The 18679-nt window shown below is 44.6% G+C and overlaps 1 protein-coding gene across 1 annotated transcript; it reads left to right on the forward strand.

Moving 5' to 3' along the window:
• The first annotated feature begins 6055 nt into the window (after window positions 1–6055).
• LOC310811722 (uncharacterized protein) lies at window positions 6056–12409 on the forward strand. The gene is made up of 6 exons (XM_083679985.1): window positions 6056–6301; window positions 7904–8029; window positions 8352–8543; window positions 8893–9074; window positions 9973–10088; window positions 11767–12409. Exons 1-6 carry the CDS (start codon window positions 6190–6192, stop codon window positions 11930–11932), a joined length of 894 nt encoding a protein of 297 aa, XP_083536111.1. The 5' UTR covers window positions 6056–6189; the 3' UTR covers window positions 11933–12409.
• The last annotated feature ends 6270 nt before the right edge of the window (window positions 12410–18679 follow it).

The raw sequence follows: 18679 nt of genomic DNA on the forward strand, positions 1-18679 counted from the left end.
TTGCAATAAAGAACTTTGAACTTTGAGGTATAGGGATGACCTAAATCCAAAACGTGTTTTAATTCTTGTTGTAATATATTTCCTAATTTTTTATTATTATTATTATTTTTAAATGTTTCCAATTAACCCAAAACACTGAACTGACACACTGTTTAGGGTTAGGGTTAGGGTTAGGGTTAGGATTAGGATTTAGTGAGTGGCGTTGCCATGGAACGAGGAGCTGTGTTTATCAGACATGGCTGTTGTGATCTCATAAAGACATGTGACAGACCCACAGTAGCTCGAGGACATGCCTTGAGTGATGGGCTCACATCCCAAACAACGCCACAGAAACACACCACAACAATCTGAGACAAAGAAGCGGAAGTGGGCCTACAGCACGTGTGTCTTTACAGTGTACTCCATTTGAAGTGAACAGTCACTTTATAGTTCTTTAAAGGTCCAGTATGTACTGTATCATTCAAGCTTTCTAAAAGCTTCCTAATGGGATCATTTCCTGTCCTCTCATTCACTGGAGACCATTATCACAAGGCTTTAAAAAGCATGGAACATTCTAGCTTTCTAAAAGCGTCCTAATGGTTGTAATGACGATGGTTAAATCGATGGCGATCAGGGAATGAGATCCCTTGAAAGAAATATTTCATTTACAAACGCTGTTTTGGTCTGGAAAAAGCGCTTTCTAAAATGGAGTGTCCTACCCGACACTTGGTTTACATATAAACTGCTGTTCCTGGCCAGGGGTGGACACACCTTTCTGTCTCTGGTGGCTGCCTCTTCGAATCGTGCGCACATGCAGAAACACAACAGCTAATGTCCGACACTGCAAGTCCATTTATTATTAAGGAGGATGTTGTCTGGAAATTTCGCCACTGTGGCCAGAGGTGGCAGATTTCCAACAGCCTTACTTTTACAGTCCTGTGAATGCTGAAGGGTGTGTGTGGGAACGTGTGTGATGCAGTACGGCTCTGTGCCAGGTGGATCAAGGCTTGGACGTGAGGTTGGCTGGTACACCTGGTAACCCTGGTACACTGGAACATGAGGTTGCCTGGCAGGTCTGCTTACCTGGTACACTGGTAATTCTAGGGCTGACTTTAGGCAGTAAGCAACAGTGGGCACTAAAGTATTAAGAATGTATTTAACGCAACACTTTTATTTATTCAAATGAATCTTTTCAACAAAAGTTTCAAATGATCTTTGCTCTATCCTCCATTGAAATCAAAATGCTATAATCATGACAATATGCAAATAGTTGAATTCTGATAAATAATAATAAAAAAAAAGACTTTCATGGTTTCTAAAGAGAGCTCTTTACTGTACAAGTTACTGAACTATTACAGCAAGGTCCAAACTCATTAAAAGATCTCCATTACGTACGGTTTGCGGGAAAGTGATGCAAGAGTCAATGTGAATCACAGAACCATCTCTTAAATGGCATGTGTCCCTGCAGGATATACGCCCACGACAGCAGCATTTCCTCTCTGTCAGAGAACCTTTACTGTGCTCATTCATCATCATCCCCGTCTGTGTGGAAGGGAAAACGGCGTGAGGATTCAGCCAACCGCCCATATGCTCTGGAACAATGCAAAAATGCTCTGGAACAATGCAACAATGCTCTGGAACAATGCAACAATGGTTTGACGCAACAATGCAGAACACTCACGTAGCCATACCTCCAAATCAGGGTGTTCTCCTCTTTTGGGGGGTCTGGAGGATTTGAGATTAAACCCGATCTGGCTTGGACTGAACTGGACGGAGTGATGGGAGCATGTGCTCACAATTTCACTGGATGTTACAATCCGAGAACCCTCCCCCCACATGGTGGTCCTCTGTGGCTCAGTCGGTAGAGCACGGCACTAACAACGCTTAGGTTGTGGGTTCGATTCCCGATGGGACCATATGCATGGAACAGAATGAGGAATGAACATGTGTGCCTGATACCTTTCCTCATTCCATTCCATGCGTTACATTGAGCCCGTCCTCCAATTTCTACCTCCACCTGGTTTGCGTGTTAGCATTTGGGCAGACACTCAAGTGGTATGCTCACACACAGCTGACTACAATATCTGGAACATATCCCACAGTAATGTTGTTTGTCTTTTACAATTCTCATACACAAACACTCACACACACACTCACATACATACATACATACATACATACATACATACACATATACACATACACACACACACACACACACACACACACACACACACACACACACACACACACACACACACACACACACACACACACACACCGAAACCACCTATATACAAACAGCATTAACTAATTACTTATAAATCAACATTATACAGACAACTTCCCACACAAATACACTGACACAGACGTAGATCCACAAATCCAGACATGAAGTCACTCACACTATAGTGTGAGTACAGTAGAGGGGAGGCTGGTGGAGGTAGAAATCGGAGGACGGCCTCATTGTAATGCATGGAATGGAATGAGGAATGGTATCAAACACACACGATACCATTTGATACCATTCCTCATTCGATCCCATGCATTACAATGAGGCCGTCCTGCGATGCCTCCCTCCACCAGCGTCCCCTGGTGTTCAGTACAGGGTGGTGACAGAGGTATGGGGACATGTTTTAGGTAACAGGTACCTGGGCGTGACGTTTAGGCCAGCTGTCATCATGACAACAGTGCCACCTGCTGGTGATTTGGCCATCGATCAGCCCCTCCCTTTTTGTAAGCATTTTTTTTTTTTTTTTTTTTTTACAAACATAGACGATTCTAACCGATAAGAGTGTCTCATACTGCAAGACAATGGCCGCGTTTAAGTTGAGGAGCCAATCTGACTAGAAACCAGGCGAGGACAGGCGGGGGCAGTGCATCTGATGCACGGCTTGAAAACCTGGCAGTGACAACATGGCTGCTATTGTTTATAAACTCCTCAATGGAACCTCATTTGAACACTCTTTGAATAAACCACCACAAAACACAATACAACTGAATACACTGTATGTGCAATAGATCTCTCAAATACCATAATGATTTACTGTATATCCTACCACAGTCTACACAACCCCTGCAATAATGCTAATGCTACTCATATACTGCTTACACTGCACTACTTATATTATACTGCACTACTTACTGCTCATATATTGCACTACCTGTAAATACTGTTCATTGCACTTTCTGCTATTTTGCACTTCTGGTTAGACGCTAACTGCATTTCGTTGTCTCTGTACACAATGACAATAAAGTTGAATCTAATCTAATCTAATCGCGGCATACAGAGCTTTACCTGATTCAGGTACACACGTGTCATGAAAACATTCATGATTGGTCATGAAATGTGCCTCCATCAATGAAGGCGCCTGCTGCTCCCTACAGTTGGTGAGGAGCGACTGCGGCGCTTCACAGCGTCTCGCCCTACAAACTGCCTGAGCCTCGATCTTGAAACTGTCAAGCAGTCACGTTTTTTTTAAACATTTTATCCCCGTCGTGCAACAGATATTGAAAGGCGCTGATCAGCACTGGTCAGCGTCTCACTCTCTCTGAAGACAGTGGCCTAATCTCTGTGGTGATTATAGGAGCATGATGTGCTGAAACAGACTTTAAAACAAAACGTCCCTACATACTAGTCACAGTCACGCTAATCAGACTATCACAATGAAGGTCTGATGAAGGTCATTTTAGCAGCGCCGCTTGGCAAACTATCTAATCTCATTCATGTTCATGATGCCAAAACAGTATGTCTAAGATGACAACCTCAGTCCATGCGTCACAAACCGCAGAAACAGGCGTCATCGTTATATATCGCTAATATCCAGTCATACGATATAGCCACGTATGTCTTTGGTAATCGTTTATTTTACAGCCGGTAAAATATTTTTATTTTACAGACGGTATTAAGCAGGTACTTAGACAGTACTGAGTAAAACTGTACAGTACAGTATAGTACATACACAAAAACATTTAACGGTGAATGACGCCCTCTAGTGGCCGAGCATTCATGTACTCTCTCTCAATGGCATTGACATAGTTGAACTGTATAACTAGTACTGAACGGTACTGTATAACTAGTATTGTTCTTGATCAAAAATAGACTTCATCTTAAAATAATTATAGCACTGTAATTATTATCAATCGTGAAGGATGCTGTCGTTTGAAGGCAAGGGAGTTACAATCTTTCCCATTCAGAAGGTGCCTTAAAATGATGCCTGCTGAGGTGAATTGTCAACACTCCACCCAAGGCTACTTATTGTTTGACTGTTAATCAGAATCAGAATCAGAATCAGAATTATTTTATTTGGCCAAGTATATTTGCACATATAGGAAATTGACTTGGTGAGGTTGGTGCATAGGACATAAAAAACAATAGCAAATATTGACAAGTTCTTTTACAAAATAGCAAAATATTAACAAAATAGCAATAACAAATTTACAAATTTACAAAATAGAACAATAAAACAATACATTTTGTAGGCTGTGCGAGGCTAAGTGGCAATGAGGCTAGAGGCTGTGAAATGGGTATGGGGCATGTACACTATAAATTAGAACAATTTTAAATAATTATAAATTATGTGTGTGTGTGTGTGTGTGTGTGTGTGTGTGTGTGTGTGTGTGTGTGTGTGTGTGTGTGTGTGTGTGTGTGTGTGTGTGTGTGACAGGGTGGGGTGGGGGGGTGGGGTGGGGTGGGGAAGTCCCAGAGTCAGTGAGAGGCAGGGAGCTTGTTTGTGAGCCCCACTTCCATGGGGAAGAAACTGTTCAGGTGGCGCGAGGTCTTGATTGACCGGAACCTTTTGCCTGATGGAAGTCTATGGAAGAGGTGGTGACCAGGATGGGAAGGATCAGCGATGATCTTTCCTGCTCTCTTACTGGTCCTGGAGTGGAACAGGTCCAGGAGAGATGGCAGGTTGCAGCCGATGACCTTCTCGGCTGACCGAATGGTCCGCTGCAGTCTGCCTTTGTCCTTGGCAGTGGAGGCAGCGAACCAGATGGTGATTGATGAGCTGAGGATGGACTCAATGATGGCCTGTGCACATGATACATATATTTTGAATTGATTTAAATTGATTAAATTAGAGAAAATGTTAGAGAAAATGTTTTATATCAACTGTTAAACAAGCTATTCTGGTTACTTTTGATGGAACCCCTAACCTGACCTGGTCAAATAAATCAAACTCGTTTTGCTCAAATCTCAGCCCTGGTCTGGGCCTGCCCCTGACCTGTTAGTGGAGGTGGCAGAATAATCTCAGCAGCTTTGAATCCTGTTTTTATGTTGGGTTTGTATGTTGGGTGTGTATGTACAGTACCAGTCAAAAGTTTGGACACACACCAAGAGTGTGCAAAGCTGTCATCAAAGCAAAAGGTGGCTACTTTGAAGAATCTAAAATATAAAACATATTCTGGTTTGTTTACCACTTTTTTGTTTACTACATAATTCCATGTGTTCCATCATAGTTTTGATGTCTTCAATATTAATCTACAATGTAAAAAATAATCAAAATAAAGAAAAACCATTGAATGAGAAGGTGGGTCCAAACCTTTGACTGGTACTGTATGTTGGGTGTGTATGTTGTTTGTATGTTGGGTGTGTGTGTATGTTGGGTGTGTATGTATGTTGGGTGTGTATGTTGGGTTTGTATGTTGGATGTGTATGTATGTTGGGTTTGTATGTTGGATGTGTATGTATGTTGTGTTTGTATGTTGGGTGTGTGTGTATGTTGTGTTTGTATGTTGGGTGTGTCTGTGTCTGTTGGGTGTGTATGGGAGACGCCTCTCAGAAGAGATAAACCTATCATATAAGTGAAGGTAAGGGTTGCGGCTGGTCCTGATTAAGGCCGTGAACTGAGGAATACAAGTGAAGCAATGTTGACGTTTTTTCCTTTTAATATTGGCCAAGCAGAACGGGACGGGGGGCTGTGTGCTGTCGAGGTTATGTAATTAAGTTCAAAATGGGACCAATTTACTTGGACAATCCCCGAACTTGCGCAATAATGTTAAACAGACACGTTTTACTCCCAAACGTCAGCCATGAAGCCAATCCGAATAGGCTCCAAACGTTTCTCCCCACCCCCTGTTGAATAAACGGTGCCTTCTCTCCACCGAAGACGTTTTTTCAACTTGGTTCTGAGTTGAGGGTGGGGAGTCAACAGCTGCATTTCAGCTTGTTATTGCCGACTCCCAGTAACGATCACCGTAGAGATCGTGATGGCAACCGGTGCTGGATCAACGATGGACGGGATGTATTCTAAACTGATTGACAACGACAGCCCCTATTTTGACGAATCTGAGCTGAGCAGTCCAGATGTCAACCACTCCGGTAAGCAACGGCATGGTCGTTTGTAGTATTGAATGAAACATCTGTTTATTGGACTTGAGGGTTTAAAAAAAAAAAAAAAAAAATACATGATGGAATGACAATTGAAAAATCCAAATGTTTCAGAATGCACGTTTGATATTATGTTTAGCTATGTATGTTGTCACATAAAACAAAATGGAAGTATCTAATTATCTATCATTCCTTCGTTGTCCATGCAGCCCGTTCTGATTACACTTGGGTTGCCAAGTCTGTCTTTCATAACGTCAACATTGCATATGTCATTTCAACATAGTTTTCTCACATGTTTCCTATTATTCTATATGATCCGTGAAGGAAACGTGTTACTCTTAAATAGTCACAGCTAGTCCTTACACAGTTGCAATATACACTCGCACGAAAGTTACTGAGCAAAGAAAATCGACATGACAACCAGACTTCAAAGCCAATCAAAAACCTATCCGCTCAGTCGCGTCATACAGAAAGTCACATTTACATCTTGCATATACTGTATACATATATATATAGTGAAAATTGTACAGTATATGGTGAAAAATAAAAAATAATTGTGCAAGATGTAGTATTCATAATCAAAACTAATTTTGGGGGACACTACAGTGCACACGATAGGACGACCTTGTACAGTCAATGCCACACTCACATGGGGGAATTTTCTCCAATCTGGCAACACTGGAAGCGGAAGAGAAAAGAAAAACAAATGGGGAGTCCACTCCCCCCCCACCCCCCACCCCATTCCCCCCCATCCCAGGGTTCCCGGAATCCCAAAGTCCGCGGGTGCAGTCGGATGGGCGGACTCGTCTGAACTTGCTAATGACATTTAACAGACGGGAAGAAAACATTCTCTCCTGTGTGTTATGCTTGTGTTCCTTTTGTGTGGTTCACCTCTCTAAATGCATGACCTTGAGTAACGTCAACATTACGGGAAGTATGATTCAACTGGCGTTTCGTAACTTACATGTGTAGGTGTTACAAGATGTGACTGTATGTGCTGACTTGGCTGTTTTTAGGAGCCCTAGTTACAAGACAAGTGGCTCACCAGACACATGCTCCCCAAATAACTTTTGTTCCTCTTTAACTTCTTCAAAAAAATCGAATCAACCCTTTTTCAATCAATAAAATAGAGAGAGATTAAGTTGACCCAAAGGCTTCCCGTGTATGGGACTAGTAGATGGTCTTGACTAGAAAGCCACCGCAATTAACCCATTGTCAATTATATATACAGTATCTATGTCACAGGGGAGGCTGGTGGAGGTAGAAATCGGAGGACGGGCTCATTGGAATGGATGGAATGGAATGTCCTCATTCGATCCCATGCATTACAATGAGGCCGTCCTCCGATGTCTACCTCCACCAGCCTCCACTGGTATGTCCATTCTATAATGTTAAAGTTATCCATTCTTTAGGTGAAAATTGTGTTGATATAATATTTGTGACCGGTTGTCAAAGTGTCATCCCAGGTTTCTCTCTCTGTCCCCCCCCCCCCTCTCTCTCTCTCTCTTCTCTCTCTCTCTCCGTCTCTCTCTCTCTCCCCTCCCCTCCCCTCTCTCTCTCTGTCTCTCCGTCTCTCTTCCCTCCTCTCCTCAGTGTCCCCCCCCCCTATGAGAGTGGTCCCCAGACAGACGGGCCCCGGCCCCTACAGGTTAGCCACTGCCTGCCTGGCAATGCTGTGTGTCATCCTCTTCCTGTCCGTCATCGCTGTGAGCGCCCACTGTGAGTACCCTTCAGTTTGGTGACAGGAATGTGAATGTGAATTTGGGTGGGTAGAACTGCTTTGTGGACATCTGTTTCCGGAATGCATTGAAACATGTGCGTTTGATACCATTTCTCAATCCGTTTCATTACAATGAGCCCGTCCTACGATTTCTACCTCCACTAGCCTCCCCTGATATTCAGCACTTTGTTTTTTAACTGACTGGTCAAACCTACTGGCCGCCTCTGCGCTGTGATAGTGTTGTTTAGTGCCAAGTAGTAGTTTTTGTAGTTTTTCCTCGACGTTTTGGACTACAACAGTCCGTTCTCTTCCTGGACCCAGATAAGAACCTATACCAGGGTTTGGGCCAGCCACCGGGCCCCGTGGCTCAGAACCAGACTGAGGGCCAGGTCCAGATGCAGAAGCAGCCCGTCAACATCACAGTGCTGACTGCAGCCCTGAGCCAGCTGGAGGCTGAGAAGGCCAGCCTCATGGAGGAGAGAGACCAGCTGCTGGTCCGCTTGGCCAAAGCAGGTTTGTTTTGTTTTGTGTGTGTGCGTGCGTGTGCATGTGCATGTGTGTGTGTGAGTGTGAGTGTGTGTGTGTGTGTGTGTGTGTGTGTGTGTGTGTGTTTATGTGTGTATGTGTGTGTGTATGTGTGCGTGCGTGTGTTTTGTATGTGTCTGTGTGTGTGTGTATGCGTGTGCATGAGCACACGTGTATGGGCATGCGTTAATGTGTAAATATTTGTGTAAACCGTCTGTAGCTATAACTGTTTATTTACCCCCTTCAATAGCTTAGTAGCACCAACCCCATCATCAGGGTACTAGAGAAAAGGCCAGTGGCTTGACATGTCATCTCTTGCTCTGTGTGTCACGTCCAGAGGCGGCGCCCCCCCCCCCAGTGGCCACCTCCCCGCCCCCCCCGACGTGTCCCCAGGACTGGCTGCTATTCAACAGCAGCTGCTACTTCATCTCCACCAGGTCCAAGTCCTGGCCTGACAGCCAGGCCTACTGTGTGGAGAAGGGAGGGCACCTGGCCATCATCCACTCAGCTGAGGAACAGGTAGGAGGGAGGGGGGGAGAGGGAGGGGAGAGGGAGAGAGAGAGAGAGAGAGAGAGAGAGAGAGAGAGACAGAGAGAGAGAGAGAGAGAGAGAGAGAGAAGAGAGTTGGGGTAGAGAGTAAAGAGAGAGAGGGTGGGAGGGAGGAAGGGGAGATCGACTAGAAAGAGAGAGAGGGAGGAGATTTGTGGGTAGAGAGTAAAGAGAGGGTGGGTGGGAGGGAGGGAGGGAGGGAGGGGGGAGGGAGAGATGAAGAGAGAGAAGGTCAGGGAGGTTGTCTGGGGAATACAGCTGATCTTCTCCAACACTGAGCAAGGCTTACATAACAACAACAACAGACCCATCCAGTCGATGAAAGAACTCCTCCATCACCATGTAAACATGCTCATGCTGACTCTACTCACACCCAAAACCCAAAACCCTCGTCCTTTGTCTGAGTTCACAAACCGACATCTGTCTCCTGCTGCAGAAGGATGATTGCATTATGTGAATGTGTAAAACAGACGTCAAGTTGTCACAAACAGTCGTTACAAACAGTCGCCCGGCAATTCGAGTCGCTCCAACCGAGTCTCCAACTCGCGACCTCTGACTTGCCGACACACGCAAACCAGCTACGCTATCGAAAAGTTTTACCAACTCGGTTACATGTACACAGAACATCGCCTGACATCCAGCATACACTTACCATGTTTAAAAGTTTTGATTAAGGACCTCTTAGCTGAGAAATGTGTATTATGTTGCTTGTCATTTTGTGTGTGTATTATGTAGTATTGTAAACTGTGTGTACGCAGGGCTCCCTTGTAAAAGAGACCTTGGTCTCAATGGGTCTCCCTGCTAAAATAAATAAAAAATAAATAACTAATAATGAAATAAAATAATAATGAAATGTCTTCTGTTGCAGACGTTCCTGTGGGAACTGTTACCTCGCGGCCACTGGAACGCGTACTGGTTCGGGATCAGCGACAAGACGTCGGAGGCAGACTGGCTCTGGGTGGACGGGACCACCCTGGTCGGAGGGTACGCCTCAGCTTAGATCCCCAGTTCTGTCATGAGTATCAGGTCCAGAGACGTGGGAGACCGGGGGAGGCTGGTGGAGGTAGAAATCGGAGGACGGGCTCATTGTAATGAATAGAACGGGATGTAAAAAACACGTGTTTTGATACCACTCCTCATTCCGTTCTATGCATTACAATAAGCCCGTCCTTCGATTTCTACCTCCGCCAGCCTCCCCTGTTGTGAGGGTCCTTTACTGTCTGTTAGCAATGGCCCCCTTTGTTAACCAGTCCACCTCTCATGAGTGTTAATGTCAGCCGATTACCTCAGGACCAAATCCTAACTTTAGATACGCTGATAACATGTCAATGGGAGATTTGCACAAAATGGAGTTCCAAACATATACTTCCCTGGTTAAGGCTGACCCCTGCAGTCCAGATAAAAGGGGGGGGGGCAGACGCTGTTCACAACACACATTGCTCTCCTCACCCCAGGACTGGCACATGAACCTGACCTGAGGGACTGTGTGCACAGTGACAGAATCAATCACACATTCCCCTCGGGCAAGGCTGGTGGAGGTAGAAATCGGAGGACGGGCATGTTGTAATGCATGGAATGGAATGAGGAACGACCATTCCTTGTTTAATGCCATACCCATTCCGTTCCATGCATTACCACGAGCCAGACCTCCACCCGCCTCCCCAGATCCCACTAATGTACAGTGTCTGTGTGTACTCAACGTTCTGTGTTGGCATACATACTTTAGGAAAGCAGCTTTGCCCTTTGCTCCAGTTCCAGGGACAACAACCTCAGGACACTCACGGCAGTTTAACCATTTATTGCATGAACATGGTAATACATTTAAGCTTGGCTTAATTGGATGGCTCCACTCTGTAGAGATCCCTGCCTGGAGTTAAAACGACCACAACGACCATGTATACAATATGGCAGGGAGCCCATGGCTTAGAAAACCCTACCTACAGAGCGAACGAGCGGGTGGAGGCTGGGGGTGGAGGCTGGGTTTGTGCTCTTGAATCTTCTCTTTCTGCTGTGTCATCATGTTCCTTATGATATAGTCTGACTCTTTTCCTGTTTATGTAATTTAATTCTGTAAATTTTGACTTCTCCATTTATCTTACTCATATCCTTAATATTCTTCTTCTTCTGCTTTCCTCTCTGCCACCTCTTCCTCTTTTCGTCCTCCTTTATCTTTATCTTTCTTTGTCATATTGTTCTTCTTCTTCTTCACTCCTGCTGCGGACTCAGTGAGGAGGATGTGGACTCTTGCACTTTAAAGTTGCTTTACATCGGAGCTCTTGTGCTGCTGTAGGTGGGTCCCCTAAATAGACGGAAATATTGTCAAGAAATTACCTGATTGGACAGACAGGGGCAGACCTCCCCACTCACATGGGCAAAAGCTTATTTAGCAAATTAGAAATCGATTAACATTATAGAGTATCATGAACCATACAATCAACGCTCAAGTCAAAATTTGATGTAAAGAATTTAAGTGGTGCTTTGGAGTGGTAGATAGTCTCCTACACCAATATCAGGGGAGGCTGGTGGAGGCCTCCCCTGCAACAGAGGCTATAGATAACACACCTCAATAGGGCGCCTCACAAGCAAACAAGCCACCTAGTCGGCGACCCAAGAAAAGCTGTAGCAGGAGATGTTGACTGCAGTTTATTGTTCTCCGTTGTAGTTTCTGGGAGGAGGGCGAGCCCAACAACCACATCGACGAGGACTGCGGCTACATCGTGAAGACTCGCAAACTGGAGCGCAAGGCCATCAGCAGCTGGTACGACGCCCCCTGCACCATGTACTGGCCCTTTATCTGTGAGAGGGAGATTGTGCCATCTTCGAGTTAGAGCTGAGCACTGATGTAGGAGCTGTGTTGGTAAGGCTATATGCGTCCCATGTCTCCATCCTTCTCCTGGAGTATGCACATGGGTCCTGTCCCATGCAGATTTAAAACTTTTTTCTTTTCTTTTTTTTACTGTATCGTGTTTTTTTAAAATTCAAAGTTGTTTCTAAGGATCCTGGTTTCTGGTGAATCATTGAAGCAGCCACTAAGTTACAAGTTAGATTTTAAGGCACGCTTCTGTCATTCAACGGTCGAGATTTATTGAAATGTTTTTTCATGAATCAGAACAACAAGATGATGTAAACATAATAACATGATGTTATCAGGTCAGTTGCAACCAAACGATCTGACATGTCAATTGAGTGCTTAGATCTGATTAGTTAATCCAGGGAGGCAGAAATCACAATCTGGCTAAAGTTGAATGAAGTCGGAGAGGGATATGCGAAGCATACAGTCTTTGATGAAGATCATACACTACCTCTGATAGTAGAATCCATGTTGTAATCGTTTCTCACTTATGAAATAATTCCTAAGGATGAGAAATAAGATGAGTGAGTGAATAAAAGCCAACCATAGACCAACCATTGGCCGACCTCAAACAAAGGGGGTTGATGAAATGGCTACAACTATTTTTGTAATATGTTTGCAGGTAGGAATAATGAATTTTGTAACATACCGTGTTTTGTCCCAGATGTCAAATGAAAGTTGCTTGGAAAATATGATTGTCACAATCAGTATCACAGTCGTCCTCAACCTTCTTGGCTCGCAAACCCCCCAAAAAATGCATCTGACAACCGCACACACCATTATCCATAACGGAAGGTGAATGAATAAACAACAGACAGGGATGCTAACCATGAAATAGAGAGAGAATATCGCTTCTCAGTTCTCCCTCGTTCGGCTCCGCCCCCCCCCCCGTGCTCTCAGCAGCTGAGGCTATGGGATACAAAGTGGTTTCATCAGATATCAGATTTCATTTACAGATTACAGCAGCTACATGATATAACCTAGGCTATTGCCCTGCAAGGCCATAACTGATGGTTCACCGTCATGAAGTAGGCCAAAGTTATGGCCAACAGAGACCGATTCATTTTCAATGTTGTTAATATTAAGTGAATTGAAATCTGAAATATTGTTTTTATTTCCAATTGCTTAGAAAGTAAGGATGGAAAATGTGAGTCATTCATCAGAATCAGAATCAGAATTCTTTTATTTGGCCAAGTATATTTGCACATGGAAATTGACTTGGTGAGGTTGGTGCATGGGACATAAAAAACTAATAGCAAATATTGGCAAGAAATTATCTTGAATTGTAATTTGTATTCAATGAAATTTATGATGAAAGGCACGCTTAGTCTGGTCGAAAAGCAGGTTTAAGTTTAGGGTTGTTGGAGCGACCACTGGAGGGGGCATGTCGCTGGCAAATGTTGGGTAGCAACTGGATTACCTAATAAGGAGATGAGACCCAGGTGTATACTGATTGGCAAGTCTTAGTGCTCTAGTCGCAGGGGGAATCTTGGTTGCAATTAGGATCATGTCTTTCACACCTGTATCTGATTTCACAAGAGATCCTGTCCTCCGATCAAGAGATCAGCTTATGGTCATCCAATTCATAATGTTGTTGCAATAAACCGATCATGTTTATAATGGATCATCTGTTCAGGGGAGGTTTTTAAATAAAATCTTTAAAAACATGAGTCGTGCATTTGTGTGTACTGTACCACGGTCAACAGGTGAGGCGACGTGGGAGAAGTTGCAGGTTGCCATTGTCCTAAAGCAACAGGGGAGGCTGGTGGAGGTAGAAATCGGAGGACAGGCTCATTGTAGTGCATGGAACGCTATCAAACACGTGTTTGATGTGTGTTTGATACCATCACGTGTGTTTGATACCATTCCTCATAACGTTCCATGCATTACAATGAGCCCGTCCTCCGATTTCTACCTCCACTAGCCTCCCCTGTAAAGCTAAGATCTACGGTATGATTAACATCCCTCCTAATGCCTGATTACCCAAGGCTTTGGGTGTGCCACTCATAAACACGTTTGGGAACCACTCGCCTGCAAGCTGAGAAAACATCTCTTTGTTCCAGTGATCGTCGGTGATACAAGATCTGGTAACATGGGCATTGGTCCCATCATGACTCATCACCTCATTCAGTGCCGAAGGTGAATAAAGTCTCGCCCAAATTGTCAACGTTCTAGAGTGCCATGGGTGTCTTTATTCACCAAAAATGCATTAATGATGATGCTTCATTTTGTAGCCAATCAAAGCATTGTTGCTAGGTAAATATCACATAAAACACTTAGCACTCTTGGTGGCGGTTAGTGGGTTAATGACTGGATATGAACTGGGTTTGTCTACAGGTGACACATGATTTCTGTCATGCTTCAACTTGATTTCAATTGCAATGTTATTTTGTGAGTATCTCAGTTTGGTAAGTGTTGAATCAGTAACAGATCAGTTGTGTGTTGCTCCAGACTGAAAGGCCGAGGAACTGAGAGCTGCAGATCTCATGCTGAAGCCCCACCCTGAGAGCTAACTCCTCATTACACTCTTATTGCATAACACGCTATGAGGCTCAGAGGGGAGGCTGGTGGAGGTAGAAGTCAGAGGACGGGCTCATTGTAATGCATGGAATGGAATCAGGAACGGTGTCAGGCTCATTGTGATGCATGGAATGGAATCAGGAACGGTGTCAGGCTCATTGTAATGCATGGAATGGAATCAGGAACGGTGTCAGGCTCATTGTAATGCATGGCATGGAATCAGGAACGGTGTCAGGCTCATTGTAATGCATGGAATGGAATCAGGAATGGTGTCAGGCTCATTGTGATGCATGGAATGGAATCAGAAACGGTATCAGGCTCATTGTGATGCATGGAATCAAGACACACGTGTTTGATACAATTCTTCATTCCGTTCCATGCATTACAATGAGCCCGTCCTACGATTTCTACCTCCACCACCCTCCCTGGAGGCTCATGAGCTAATGAATGGTGTGTTTTTCAAATCTAAACTGTGCAGGAGGCATATAGGAAAGCATACATCATTCTCAATTAATTCCCAGGTGTCCTACTGCTACAGTCTTCATGTCATTGTGTCAACAGTTAAATCCTTTTTCAGCATGTCTACATACAATGACACTTGCTGTTCTGAAATCGGCCCTTATAATACAAAATGACTGTGACTCACATCGCAGCTATGGTCAGTAAAGCACTGCTAATGCTAGTGTACAGTGTACTTCTGTATTGTGCTTTAACTCACCAACTGCCAAAGAGTTCCAGAACACTCACCACCTAGAGAACCAAGTGTTCTATGTGGTGTTTACTTAGCAACAACACTTTGATTGGCTACAAAATGAAGCATCATCATTGATGCATTTTTGTTGAAAAAAGTCACCCGTGGCACTCTAGAATGTTGACCGTTTGGCAGACCTTATTCATTCAACGGTCCATTCAGAAGCATGGCCAGAGCAGTAGCAGGTCTAAGTCTCTGCACAGGTGCCAACACAGAAGAGTCATGCATGAGATCTCACCTGCCCTCTCTCCTGGCGCCGGTCCAAACCTGGCTTTCTGATCCTGGCTTCTCTAGACATCCCGTACGCATGATAGGCTTACAGTATCAAACCTGTTTGCACCCGCGACCTTGACTTTCACAGGTCATCCACCAGCAAGGGCAAAACAGCACCCTTTGTCTTTCTACAGTTTGCAAAGGTAAACAAATAGCTAAGAAATGAGTCTGTTTGTTTAATTTTCCAACGTGTGTGTTTCTTCATGAGAACAGAATGTGAAAATGCCTTTTGGAGAGGCCAGATACACAGATATATGTTTGCATGCATGCACTAGTATTCAAGTTAATCAATAACCTGCAATATAATTTCCGTCCTATGGACTTCAATTAAATTCTGTCCAAGGGCCAATTAATTATTGGGCTAATTGCAAACAATGCAGTAACAGTATCAACAGGGTAACAGCATTATGGGCATTTTGTTAATATTTTGCTATTTTGTAAATTTCTTGTCAATACTTGCTATTGTTTTTTTATGTCCATGCACCAACCTCACCAAGTCAATTTCCTGTATGTGCAAATATACTTGGCCAAATAAAAGAATTCTGATTCTGGTTCTGATTCAGATTCTGACCCTAACCCTCTGATTACCACCACAGCATATCAACAACACGACCGTGAAAAACACATCCTAACGCACGACAACTACACGGTATAACGTTGTCATAACAACGACATAACTGATGTCATTAACAGTCGAGACCTTATGACAGGTAAATATGATTCTCAGGTGTTGCAGGTATGGATAGAATCAAAGGTAAGGGTGTGTGTGTGTGTGTGTGTGTGTGTGTGTGTGTGTGTGTGTGTGTCGAACTCAAGCCTCCCATCCACCATTCTGAGCTTGTTACCGCTAGAGTCATCAGGAAATTCCCTAGTCCGCTTCTGTCACAGTTCGTTAGGCAGGATTACAACCGGGAGAGGTTGAGACACCGGGAGAGGCGGACTGAGAAAGCGGTAGACGTAGAGAGGGCGGGCGGGGAAGTGGGGTTAAGGTGTCCTGGTGGTTGATTGGTCGAAACTAACAGCCTTTCACTAATACGGAGAAAACCAGCGATGAGACCAACGATGGAGAACTACAGTAACTAGATCACTGGGCAGCTTTGGATACATTAAGTCATTACATTTTCGTCATTATTTAATGAACCTTTAAATGTTGGATTGCGAGCAGATCTGTTCATCGTCATGGCCTGTGGACAACTTTGCATATTTAGTGTCGGCTGCCCTGCCAGGTAGATTCTGAAGCACAGGAGCAAGTTTCATACTTTGTGGTACCCAAATGTGTATAAACTGTCATGTTGAAAAAATGTCCCTGACTGAACATGTATTCAGAAATTGGTTAATGTTTGGATAAGTCCTAATTTCCTGTTGTTGAATGTGAAAGGAGGATAAAATCTGTAACACAACGCCACCTGGTAGTTACAAGGCCTGGTAGTCACAAGGCATCACATACACTGGGAGATGGGTGGATTAGAGCTCAAGGCCTGTTTACTGGGAAAGGGTGTGAAAATTGGTGTTTACTGGGAAAGGGTGTGAATATGGGTGTTTACTGGGAAAGGGTGTGAATATGGGTGTTTACTGGGAAGTAAATGGTGTGAATCTGGGTGGAATTCCACTGTGTGCTGCAAACCAACAGGTTAACCATCGCTGACCTCAAGACAGCCATTTTCACACACTGCAGACTGCAAAGAAGCTCTGATTCTGAACAGGCTTTCACCTTTCAGTGATTCAAGGCACAGCACAATCTTAAATAACCATATTTGGCCATGACTGTGCACATCGAGGTTCAGCGCAAAGGTAAGACCTCATCAGCATTTTTAAGCACAGCTCATCTGCATTTCAAGTAACCAATCATCTGTTTAGTTAATCTGGTGTTAATTACTCCATCATATCAAAACCACGCCCTTGTGACCTCATTAGAATCTTTCTGGGATTCCGTCGTCTAAATCTGTGGAGCGCAGTAAGTCCACAGGCACACAGCACCCTCCCCCAAACCTCTAAACCCTGTCCGTCCCGATTTTTAACCCCGCCCCGGCATGTTGATCTGTGGGAGCTCTCTCTCTCTCCGTGCCACAAGTCAGATTACAGCTTGTCTCTGAGTAACGGCAGTCACCTGTCCCTGGTGGTGGTGGTACGCAGTGGTGGAATTCTCATCTCTTAACAGGGTTTTCAGGTGTGGCCATGGAGTCGCCCTCAATGATTTCTCCATTGACATCTGCCCTCAGATGTCTATTTTAACCCTGTATTGATCACCCCATGTCTTGATCCATGCTCCTGTCCCCTTCTCTGTGTCAACAGTGACGCACGTTGGGGTCGGGCTGCTCTAATTCCTTAACGGGATTGCAGATTCCCCGGATATCCCATTAGATCCTGATTAACCGGGCTCAGCTCATTAGCTCTGACAAACTAATTCAACCTCCTGAACCCCAGGCCGCAGTCAATCTCTCCAGCACCCCCACAAAATTCGACCCCCCACAACTCGACCCCACCCCACCACCACCACCCCCCCGCCTCCCTGTACACTGTCAGAACCAGGAGGATCATCTCAGCAACAGATGATCTTCAACAAATCATGGCGACTGTTCATAGACAAGGTTACCTGGCGAACCATCTCTAGGAAAGGTTAACAACCCCAAAACTACACCTCTTGCGAATGGGTCAGTGATGGGATCATTGTCAAGCAGTGTATTTTTTTGTGTCGCTTCATTGTGGCATAATAAACAATGAGAGATTTGGGTGGACTGCACAATCCAACAGCCCCTCATTGCAGAACCAAGTACTGTATACTGTTGAGTGATGGAGAACTGAAGGGAGAGACAAGAGGGGTCTACATCAGCTTTATCCAGTGGCTGTTGGCATGTGTCACTAGTGCTGTCAACGCCACTCCTGTCCAACAAGAATCTTTCCGTTTCCCAAACCCCAATCTCTCTGCTTTCCCATATTCTCACACCCCAGGTACTTCACCTCCACCTGGCCCACCCCTTCTCCCCTGTGTTCTCTCTTTCCTTTCACCTGCTCTTGTCTTTTGACCCCATAACCTGATTTCCTTCTCCAATCGGTTTACCTACCTCCCTTTGCCATGCTCCCTGCTCGCTCGCTCTCTCTCTCTTGTCTCTCTCCCCTTCCCTCTCTCTATTTCTATCTTCAGGCTTATCCCTTCATCCCTGATCTCCTTCATCCCCTCCA

Source organism: Argentina silus (genome assembly GCF_951799395.1).
Source record: "Argentina silus genome assembly, chromosome: 11".
NCBI lineage: Eukaryota > Metazoa > Chordata > Actinopteri > Argentiniformes > Argentinidae > Argentina > Argentina silus.